At 39.4% G+C, this 12,361-nt stretch overlaps 1 protein-coding gene across 1 annotated transcript in view; it reads right to left on the bottom strand.

The window, feature by feature from the left end:
• LOC149028570 (uncharacterized) overlaps nucleotides 1–12,361 on the bottom strand; it is a 32,713-nt gene that overhangs the window by 10,509 nt on the left and 9,843 nt on the right. The window contains exons 6-7 of the mRNA XM_089137747.1: nucleotides 11,746–11,899; nucleotides 4,927–5,109 (exon numbers count right to left, since the gene is read on the bottom strand). Coding sequence (XP_088993873.1) covers nucleotides 4,927–5,109; nucleotides 11,746–11,899 — 337 coding nt within the window. The remainder of the gene's footprint in view (nucleotides 1–4,926; nucleotides 5,110–11,745; nucleotides 11,900–12,361) is intronic.

Below are 12,361 nucleotides of genomic sequence, written 5' to 3' on the forward strand. Positions count from 1 at the left end.
GGTATGGAGCGGGCTATCGTAATAGAAAAGGCAAGGTTGTGGTAGCAAGTTGTGGGTGGAGGGAGATACAATAGGCAGAGGAGGGTGTAGCAGACGAAACTGGGTCATGTATTTTCACAAATTTAAACATAGGATATACAAGAAAACATTGAAACTTTCATTAAAATGCAAGAAAAAAATACTGATAACTAGTCAAATCTCAATTATAATTTAAAAAATATGAATTACAATTTATTTAACACAACCCTTGAAAATTCAAAGTTTAACCAAAATTTCGGGGTGAGATATTAAAATTTTGGCAAATGACTGAATCTCATTTCAGACCATTTTTAGTCTCAACAAGGTTGATATGTCATGAGATTTTGCTGAAATCTTGCAAGATTTTGAACCATGCTGTCATCTTTTACTCCCCTGGGGGCTTAGAGGTGACTTGATGCCATCCTTTTCAATCATGAGAAAATGGAGGAAACTGCATGGAACAGTAAGCAGTTAATGCCTTAAATGACTGTCTTGATAATTTGGGCGTAAATGATCTGCATGGGTCTGGCTCTTTTCTCACAAGCCAAAATTGGCAAGTAGGCCCTCATCAGGTGGCCAGGATCATTTCCCGGATAATGAAGCTTGGCTCTCTCACTTACCCAATTCCCATGCCAACCTTTCCCTTCCTAGCATTTCTAAACACCATCTTTTTAAGATTCATACCCAACACCACATTTTCTTTAGTCTGAAACCGTTCAAATTCTTTGATATGCCTTCCTGCCGTCTCTACTAACTGGTCTAAACCTTCCAGTTCCCATACCCTTCCCCTCTTTGCCTTTGCTAACAGGCTCCACTCTGTTAAATTGGAACTTAAAGCTTGAACCCCATATTTAGAATCATCACCGCTCGTGTCTCTAAATGTCGCAATGAGCTTTCCCACATTCAATCCTATCTTCTCTCTAACAATTTTAACCCACTCCTTACCATCAAGGAAAAAAGGCTGTCAATGGAGATAATCTCCTAGAAATTTCCTCTGCTAAAAATCCCCACACCAAGTGACTTAAGCTTGGGGATCCCAGCTCAACCTTCTTCTATCGCTCTCAAAGCTAGGGTTACATTCAACTCCATCACTCTGCTTCTTTAGAGTGGTGGTTCACCCAACACCTATGTCTCAGATATAAAGGATGAAGCTATCTCCCATTCACTCTCTTCAATCCCATCTCTACCCCTAGAGCCCTTATCCCACACTCCCTCAACAAATTTAACTCCTCTCCAATCCCGGCCCTCTAGTCTGCTTTGAGTATTATTCGTTTGATGTGGGAATAACCAAAGCTGTTCACACTCAGAAATCCAATAGCGCCTTCGGCACAAATGGCTTCAACATGGGATTCTTTTTTACCAGCTAGGATCACACGCAGGTTGACCTCATTAAAGCTATCAAGAGTTTCTTCCTAAATCCCACCCAACACCCCCACATCACCCAAACTTCCTTGCGCTTATTCCTTCAGTTTGCAGGTGCTTCTTCTCTCTTGGATTTCAGACCCATCTCTCTCTACAATTTACTTTAACAATCTATAGCCACAATTATTGCCAACTGCCTAGAAGAGGTGGTTCCACTCTTAGTCAGCCTTACCAATTGAGCTTCATTTTTTGCCATAGTATTATGGGTAACATCGTACTATGTTTTGGGATTGTCAAGGGGTCTAACCTAAGAACAGCTCCCCGGTGGCTCTCAAAATAGGCATCCATATAACTTTCAATTCCCTCTGTTGAGATTTTATTTCTGAGGTCCCATTCCAAATGCATTAGCCTCCCCCATTCATCCAATGGATCCACACTCATATTTCTTCTCCTTTGTTCTCCATCACTGTTAGTGGCTCCCTAATAGATTTCTTCTCCTCTAAAGGTGGCATCCATCAAACATACGCCTTCTCCCCTTTCATCTTCACTCTCACCCTTGAAGTCCTTTCCCGTAGTCTCCAAGTCAAGACCGACCGCCGCCTTATCTTCCCCCCCCCCCAGTCCCTAAGTGCAAATCCTCAATCTTACCCATCATGCCTTTGTAACCAACCTCATAATCTTCTGTAAAATTTCATCTCCCTCTCCTCCATCATGTCCTGTCTTGACCTCCTTGAAAATCTGTCTAGCCTTAGGGTCAACCTCCAAAATCCAAAGTGTTCCTCTCTAGAGTTTTTGAGGAAGTCTCCAACTCTCTCCTCCTCACAGATTTCTCCCCGGGTGCCTTTTCAGTCAAATAACTTGCTCCCCCTTATCCCTATCCACCTCAAGGGCCACCATTGCACCTCAATGCTAGATCACATTGGGAAACGTCTCATGCTCTAGAAATAAAATGATGCAGATCCAGCACCGAATTGACCTATTTTCCTCAGAAATCAACCTGGCATTGATCGTTATGTGTGTCAAGCCTTTGTTAAATATGTTTGTATGGTCACGGGTGTAATCTATGGGCCCAAAAGTTTAGTGCCTAGGTTAAGTATGACAATAGTTTATTTAATTGCTTTGGTTAATATAAATTCTCCTAAATTGAGTCATAATAGTCTTTTCTTATATCTTATTTCAGTTTCAATCAAAACTTGGGATTTTTTCCGGTCCCCTAGTTTTTCGTTTCGAGGTTCCCAAAATGGGAACTTCTGGTCAAAATTTTGCAAGTTTCGACCGAATTTTGTTCTATGGGTACTACTTCATTCCAATTAACCCAACCAGGGAATTTAGAGGCCACTAGTTTAAACCCAATCGAGGAATCCATTTTAAATCATCCCATACGCCATACTTGAAATTAAGATATGGGCTTAGAAATTAGTCTAGCCTTAGAGATCTTGGAAGGCTAAAAGCCTTATTCAAATAACATTGTATCAAAATAACTCCCTTCCTATGGGCAAATTAACCATGATAAATCTGTCCTCCAATCCTCCAACATCCATTGATGTGGCATGTTCACTCTCCCTAGATCCATTATCAAAGCTATCAAAATCCCTCTTCTATAGCTTTCTCTAGAAAGGCCAAGAAACCTCCAAGTTCCTACATCCATCAATTGGAATACAATCTATAAACTTAAGTAGGAAGAAGGGCTAGGAATCAAGCACATTTGCGACTATAACATTGACAGCCTCCTTAAACCCATCTGGAAGATCTCCTCCAGGGAGAATTGTTTCTAGGTTAATTGTGTTTATTTGTATCTCCTTTAGAAGGACTCTATCTAGATTGTACCCTCCCCTCAAATCCTCAATCTAAGGAATTTGGCCCTATCAGCCACATACACCTTGATCTAAACGGCCAGTTACTAATGGAATTCCTTGTCGGCTCTTTATAAAATACTCGTGATCTCATTATTGCCTCTTCTAGAAAACCCACCCATCAAAAGCCATCGTTATCCATTGAATTGTGAACTCTAAATACTCATTCGGCTCAACCCCTAGCACCCCCTGGGGATTCTCTATCATGTTGTGGGAGCTAAAGCACTTTACTCCTCCAGTCTTCCCAAGGATACTTCCCTCTCTTTCATCTCCACTAACTTAAGAGTGCACCCCTCCCCCCCTTTCCATCCCGACATTGCCCAGATGTGGTCCCTCTTGCTAACTTGCTACCCTCCTTAAGATAAATTCCTCCGGGTCCTCCCCCTCCAGAAAAGAAAAGGGAAAAAAAAAAAAAAAAGGCCTCTTCTCCACCCACTCCGCTTGGCTCCATATTAGGTTCACCTCTCCTACTATCCCCTAGGCTAATCTAGTTTAGTCCAAAGCATGGTTGTCAAGGCGACAAGGCGAGGCAACAAAAGGCAATCAAAACCAAGGCAACACCAAGCAAGGTGACACCAAGTCGCCTTGATCCAAAGATAGGCCTAGGAGCCTAGGCACCTAGGCGGAAGCTTTGACAACCATGGTCCAAAGGATATACTGCTAGACAGGCTTTCACAACCTAGAGAGCCCTCTCTAACTGTCTCCTCACCCACTCCCTACTGTGCCACCATAGCACTGCCACATTCCTGTCTCTATGTCCCTTTGCTCCTCTAGAGAAGAAGACTACCCCCCCCCCCAACCTTTTCTTTGCTTGCCCTTTCACTATACCCCTTTGGCTTCCTATTCTCTCATCAATTGAAACCCGGAACTGATGCCACCTCTCTTGCGAGCTTCAATGCTGATGAATCCTTTCCATATACTTAGCACATCTATTTCAGAAATGTATGTGTTTGTGCCCTTAGTCACATCTTCCCATACCAATCTTCTAATACTGCTCATGTTACCATGTTCATCATCAATGACGGGAGAAACATCAATTGTTCCATAAACATAACATGTAAGCAGCAACTTGAAGGATTTCAAGCACAAATATGAACATGATTCTCATGCTCGCAACATATTTGGCTCTTGCTATTTTCTGATGCCAATTATCAATAAAATCTCAAAATAAAGATACATGCAATAGCTGGCAGTGCTTTTAGCAGATCAAGAGCCCCTTAAATTGATTTCTTAGTTATTTTCTCCAGATGATTTAAAATTTACTGTTCTTGAAAACGAAATCATACTAGCTTGAATTTTGATCAGTTGTTGGTTACTAAACTGAGAGCATTCCTCTATTCTTTATTGTGATTTTGATTAGCCTTTTTTTAACAATGATAGTGGAGCTCAGATGGCTCATCTAAAGTAGCATGTGCTAGACAAATAAAATCCAACAGCAATATAGCTTCTCCAGTAAGGATTATCCATATTTACAATTCTAGATTTGGAGATTCTGCATAATAACCAGATAAATATCAATATTATGCTTAAAAATAAGGAGGAAAATCCAAATGCACAGACATAAAATAAATGAGAAATACCAGATAAGAGAAACCAGAGTAACATAAGCAAATGCTGGGAGAGTATCATTAAAGTTGGGGAGGGGGGGAGATTAAAGTAAATTAATAATGAGCAAGAATAAAATGGGTCTCACTTCTCTGGTGAATATAAGTTTTTCTGATCCTGCTGAGTCTGCATCCATATTGGTAGCTTCTGGTGTGGGTATGTCAGCCTCCATTGTCATTGTTGATAACATTTTCCCTCCCTCTGCCGCAGAAATAACCTGCTTCCATCCCATTTTAATAATACTCTTCCCTTGTTTAGTCACTCTATATCCCTATAGCAGGCACAACAAAAGAGGGTAGACCAAATCAACAATGCAACAGCTATATCTCTAGCAAGAAAAGTTTGGGTGCGGGTGGGAAGTAGAAAGAAGAACGATGAAAAGGAAACACCCCCCCCCCAAAAAAAAAAAAAATCCCAGTAGAATTTGGTAAGTTTATAGTATCACATTCCTTTTTATGGATGACAAAATAGAGTAAATGAAGAAACTGTAGTAAATAATGGTGTAGAGACTGACATTACCTGAAAGGATAACTATACCACTACGATACTGTTGCACAAAATTCTAGACATGAGAAACTAAATTATTTGATATGCTGCAATGTCAAGATGTAGTTGATATGACAGCTAATAGTAGTCTTGATCTTTCTCTCCAAACAATATGATGGCATCTTCTTGCCTAACCTGTTAATTTGCAACCATGTTATGGAGGATACAATTTTGATCCAAGAAGTTCTTGTGATCAACTTTGGGAGATGAGATAGCTGTGGAGTGTGGATGAGAGAACCAGGTCTGCGAAAGCCCAAACAGCAACCTGTATGTCAAGCTTTCTTCTTTCTTGTGTGTTACGTTCTGTTTCTGTTATTTGGGATTGTTTTATCCATCAAGGGAACAACTAAACTGCTGCTGCTAGCCAGTTTTGAAGATTTCCATCTTTGCCAACTTGGTCAGCCAAAAATGGATCAAGATCTCGAGATCTCAGCAACTAAGTGCACCGGTTTTGTTATCTTTTCCCATTTTCTTTCTTTTCTTTTCTTTTTCTTTTTTTTTTTTGGGGGGGGGGGCATTTGATGGTTTCAGCAGGTTTTTTACCCAATTTGATCATGAAACTTGGTATACAGCCTTTTTTGGATCATTAAAACATAATCTCACTATCAAATTTTGCAAAATTGAAGTCCAACAGGAGTTTGAGTTCTGATGCAGGTTGGCGGCCACAACGTACTAAAATGCCCTACTCTACACAAAACTTAATAATCGAGAGCAATCGAAACATGCAATCAATGTACAACTTGAAATACGCATTAGAAATGTCAAAATATAAAGTAAATCAATCTAAACATATACATTGTCAACTCCTCTTTTATCTCACTTGAGTCACTTCACACCATATATTGTATTCTATATAAAATTCCATGTAATTATAGTAAATATTGAGATCTCAGGAGATACTGAAATATTATTGAGATCTCAAATAGATGTTGTTTTATAAACTTTTATCCCATTTTCTCTTGGTTTCACAGAAGACCAAGATGTGTTGAGATGCCGGCAAGTTCTCGAACCATGATCTTTGCTGCTGAAGATCGGAATCCAAAGCACAATTTCAGTCCACTTGGTTCTGCTGCACCCTGGGTTTTTTCTACAGAAATCAATCTACTAGTTCCTTGTTTAAGCAGCTCTAGTTTCTGCCTGATTTTAGAAATTTCCACCCTCAAGGCTTGCCCAATCCTAGTCTGAACACTTTGATGTGAACCAAAATTCTGCTGCTGGCTAAAACCCTGGAGTGGGTCCCAAGGCCACTCCAAATTGGCACTTCTACAGCTGGCCAAACCCTCTTGGAGGGGTATTTTGGTCAGTCTATCCCTTATCATTTGCTGATTCTAATTTTCAGAATTTTCCTTTTTTTTATATTTCAGAAGAGTCTTGGTCAGTTAGGAAGTCTAGATTGAGTTAAAGATAAGTTCTTGAGTCTTTGGGATTCCTCTTTAAAGACATACTCTTAGTAGTCTTTATTTACAATTAGTCCCTTTAGTAATTGAGTCTTAGGAGAATCTATTTTCAAGGAGATTCCATTAGATCTTTAATTAATTATTTGGATGGTTGAGATTAATTGTAAGGGGATCTTTGTCTGTAAAGGAAATAGGATTAGAGTCTTCTAGTAGGCTTATAAATAGCTTATTCTTTCCTTGTAATTCTTAAGTCTGATTATTTGAACAAGAATATTTGAATTGAGGACTGTGGTTCCTGTTTGAGGGGGCCATGGCGGATTTGAGTTATGTTTCTTCTTCAAAAGATCAGCAACGGAAGCTATCTACCACTTTTCTTCCAGTACTGTGTCTTATTCCAGAATTTCCAGCAAGTTTCCAAGTAAAGAAATCCCAGCCGCTTCCCCTCTTTCCCCTACCATCACAAGCCTCCCCCACCCCTTCACCTTCAATGGCAGCAACCCCCAGCCCCTCCCTCACCTTCCTAACCACCGCAACTGCCCTCCCCTGATCTGTGCAGTCCCAATTGCCCCTCCCACTTGCTGCCGCACCTTGGCAGCAGCTTCCCCAAGCCCCCACGACACCCCCAGGACCCCAACCCTTCCTCTACTCCTTACAACTCCCCCTTTAGCCTACGGGTGCAAGTTTGGCCCTGGCAACCCTGATCCGCCCTAAGCCTGCCTGAGCCCTAATAGGGCTTAGGCTAAAGATTTTGGCCCTAAGGGCGGGTTAGGGCCAAAATATTCTGGCCCTGAACTAGGGCCAAGGGCGGGCCTGGGAATGGGATTACTCTCTAGCCCGCCGAGCCCGTCCCTGATTTTGACCGTACTCTTGGACCTGATCATGGCCCTGATTTTGGCCCTAATTCTGGCCCTGATTTTGGCCCTAATTTTAACCCTAATTCTGGCCTTGATCTTGACCTTGATCTTGGCCCTAATCTTGGCCCTGATCTTGGCCCTGATTTGAGTCTGGACCCTCCACCCATATGGAGATGAATTAATTCTTATCCACAAGGGTGAATACTTGACACATGTCAAATTTTAAAAACGAAATCATGTTTTGTAGAAAATTAATAAAAATAAATTATATCTTCATTACCAATGTAGTAAGAATCCATCTGATTTTGGCCCTGATCTTGATTTATGACCCTAAATTTGGCTCTAGTATTAATGTTAATTTGACCATGATCATTACTAGATTTTTATCCTAATCTTTATATTAACATTGATATAACTATAAGCCTCGATTTTGACCTTCAATCACTTTGATCATATTAAACTATGAGTTCACTTTTTATATTATTTTTAAGGTAATTTTTATTTTTCAAACTAAGTCATTTTTAGTTTCCAAAAAACATTGAATTTTTTTTTTTTTTGGACTAAGGCTAGATAATATATTATAAATAATAAAACTAGTTTATAAAGAATTAATATCTAACAAATCTACACCCCAACTTCTCATCATGAATATTGACATATTTCTTTTGCCTCCAATGTGATATTTCAGATAAACTCATTATGATAGATAGTTGTGTTTGAAACTAAAATATCATTTTCTTTTAACTACAAAAAAAATATCAATACTAAATTATCGTTGATTTACTTGTTAATAAGGTTTTGAATATGGGTTTTTTTGTTGAATAAGGATATCAATGGGAGAGGTTTTCAATTTCCATCACCAAAGCAATGGGAGAATTTCAGAGCTCAATATAGAATAATGGCGTGTGAATTTATTTATGTTTAAAGAAATACTATCAACTTATTGATTATTTTATCATTTTGTAGGAGCTTGAATCATTTTATATTTCTAAGAATTTTATTTTTAGTTTACTTGTGATACTTTTTCTTTTTTTTTTAATGAATTTACATTTGATATTTTATGTCCAAGGATAGGACCAATTAAGGCTAGGGACAAGGCCAATGAGGGCCAGGGCCAAGATAGGGTCAATCAGGGCCAGCCAGGGTCAGGGCCATAGCCAAGCAAGTTTAGGACCAAGGACAGGGGGCCAACCCAGCCCAATTAGGGCCAATTAGGGCGGGAATGGGCTTGGCTTGGCCCTGTAGGGCTTAAGGCTAGGGACAATAATCCTTGGCCCTGAACTAGGGTCAAGGTGGGAATGGGCTCGAGATTAGAACATATAGGGCTGGGCTGGGGATTGCAAGGGCTTGGGATTGCAAAAGCCTGGCCCTGTTGCAGCCCTACTTTAGCTCCTCCTCCCCTACTACAACCCCCCCCCCTAAAAAAAAACCGTCTCAACCCTTTCTCCTCCCCTTCTTGCGGCAAACCCAGAAAAGAAAAAGAAAAGATCTTTCTCCAAGATCCAACCCATAGTGATACCCCCATTATTTCATCCTTCTTTTCTATCAACCCCAAAAAGAAAAGAAATAAAGACATAAGAAAAGATCTTTCTCCAAGATCCAACCCATATTGATACCCATAGAACAAAATTCGGTCGAAACTTGCGAATTTCCCATTTTTGGAACGTCAAAACGAGAAACTTGGGGACTAAATAAAATCTCAAGTTTCGATCGAAACAGTTGAAATTTCGTCGAAACCTCGAAACCTATCAATACATGGTTCAACCCAACTGGTTCATGAGAGAGAAAAAAAATATTCCCAAATTTTGTGGGAAACATGAGAAATTTCGTGGAAACTTGGGGAATTTTGTGGAAACATGGGGAATTTCGTGGAAACCTAGGAAATTTTGGGAAAACTTGGAAAATTTCGTGGAAACCTGGGACTTTTTCCTACAAGTTTTGTAGCTTTCCCAAATTTTCAATTTTTTGTTTCTTTCATGTTTCCCCAAATACCATGACAAATACCCCCTCCATCAGGACTTCCCTATCCAAATTGAGTATTCCCTCAGACTACTAATCTTAGGCATGTTGATGACCAAACTTATAAAGTTACAGTTGTCGATTACCTTGACAACCATAGGTATAAAATGGCATGGGATGTCTATGTTCGTTGGTTGGATGAGAGGATGTTACAGGCATAGTACTACTTAGCTCACAGAATGGATCCACTCTTGGCACTTCTCTTAGCACTGAGTTATACTTTCCTTTTAATGTCAGTTACTTTGTATTTGATGTTTTGAAGTTAGAAATTATATATTGAATGTTATGTACTTAAGTAGTTAAGTTTATAGTGTACTTCTCGAACAACTCTATATTGATTTTATGTACATTGAATGACATATCTACCTTGATTTTTTTTTGCAAAATACAGCCAATGTGTTCTTTATACTCTAATTAGCTTAAATGCAAAGTCTCACCCTAAAATACTCACTAAAACCTGTTGAAGCTTCATGTCAAAACTTGCACAAAAAGTCTTAAGTTTCTTCGAAATTTCCCAGTTTCCCACCTAGGTTTCCCATTTTCAATTGGTCGAAACTTGAGTTTCCCTTGAATTTTTGCCTCCCTACACCCTTAAAGCTGATTTGCTTGCAGACAAGTGTGCTGCTGTAAATAACCTACTAGCATCTTTTATTATACTCTTCTTGCAACCATCATCCTTGTTACAACCGCTTATACTAAAAGTTTGAGTAGTCAAGTAACCCGATACCATTTTATAATTGTCTATCTAAAAGCTCGAGCTATCAAGGGAAATAAGATGTTTATCAGCAACTCCCTTACTGATAACCTGATTTAGATCAATGGAAATAGATAAATAAATAACAAATGACTTGTTATCAGCTCAGTTACAGCCAAAAATAACATCTCGAGATCTCAACAACAGTACTTTAGCCATACTAAGAAAGTTTAAATTGGGAAATTTTCAGTGCCACTCCCTGAGTTACCCCCTAAAATTAATGGCAGCCCTTGAGTTACCCAATTTATCAGTCAGACCCCCTATTACTAACACTGTTAGTCTCAGTTAGTTTTGTTCAGTACCTACCCAGAAGGAGCTTAACTAATAGGTCTGGGTGGAAAAACTCCCCCTTCACCCATCTTCTCCTCCTTAGCCTGCAACCACACCCCTTTGTAACTTCACAAATGTTTGAATGAATTCTTTTTCCTCTCTCTCTCTCTCCCCCTCCCCCCTCCCTCCCCTCCCTCCCTCCCTCTCTCTCTTACTTGCCATTTCCTAAAAGGCCGGCTCACTCTCGCCTTGTTCTTGTGATATCAAGACAAATTAGCAGGCAGCACTATACCCACCTCTCCATTTGGGAACAACTTCAATGCCTGAAATACCAAACTGAAAAACAAATCAGAAGTATGTAAAAGCCTGGGTTTGGGAGCTGAATGTGCGATTCAGATCCATGAGCTACAATGTAAAACCCAGAAACCTTCTCCTTTAATCAACTCCTAAAAACAGCTCTGGTAGTTGAATCAACACACTAAAATTAAAATGGGGGGAAGAAAAAAAATTTACATGTAGCTAGTACAGAATGCCCACCAACTTCTAAGTTCTAAACAAAGTGCAGAGAGTAGTACTATAGTAGGAGGAAAAGAAAGGAAAACTTAGGGAAGACGCCTAAGATGGTAAAGGGCATAATTCTAGATGAGAACTAGAGCATAAAGGTTTCTCCACAACTGCTGTTGCTGAAAACTCCCATTAAATACCCAAGAGAGATTTAGGTTGAGACAGAGAGAGAGAGGAGGTGGTTAAAGAAAGACGAAGAGGGAAGAAGGTGCAGCATTGGCTCGTTCTTGTTAAAGGTGCAATTTTGTCTTTTTATTTAAAAAAAATCTAATTTGCTTACGTCATAATTTAACCCAGATTAACTAACAGCAGGGGGTCTCAATGATACAATTTCACTCACTAGGGAGTATCACTGATAATAAACTCAAGGGGTGGCATTAATTTTGGGATGTTACTCAGGGGGTGGCGCTGAAAATTTCCAATTAAATCTGTGAAGAGTCATGACACAAAAAGTATATCTTCCTAGCATCATAATAGATTATTAATCTGATTATGAATAGTACCTTATGACTTGCAATGGTTGTTGGCAAATCCACATTCAAAAAACACATTCCAGGATAAGTTTCATTTTTCAGCTGAGTCAATATTGCATTTATAATGGGCAAGCAAGCCTCAGCGCCTAGTTTGAAGTCATGAATACTGCTTTTACCTCTAACCCTGCAAATTCAATTTCAACTTAATCACAAAGTGGAAATGGAAACCCAAATGAATGTTTGTTGTTTTATTATCAAAGAAAATGATTAACAAGAGATAAACAAAAGAGAATACCATATAAACATTTACATACACAACTTTAGTAGTTCATTTCTTTCAAACCCGAAGACATGGAAGGGCCTTACATTGTTGAGAGTTACCATTAGTCCCACAGTCCCACTGGGAAATGGAAAATATCAACAAGGATACACTTGCATTTGTTGATACCACCAGTAGATTCCCCTAGATATTCATCAATGAAATGTGGTTAACAGGGACAAAATAGGCTCTTCTCTAGCAATGCCTTCCGGAGCATTGTGTTAAACTGAAACCAAAGACTTATATGTCAAAATATCTTTTAGCTGAGAAAAGGAATCAATGGTGACTGATAAAAATGTTGGCAGAGGCTTGTTTTAACTGCATTTA

The sequence above is a fragment of the Hakea prostrata genome, chromosome 1 (assembly GCF_041222555.1).
Source record: "Hakea prostrata isolate BN-2017 chromosome 1, UWA_Hpros_2, whole genome shotgun sequence".
Classification (NCBI taxonomy): domain Eukaryota; kingdom Viridiplantae; phylum Streptophyta; class Magnoliopsida; order Proteales; family Proteaceae; genus Hakea; species Hakea prostrata.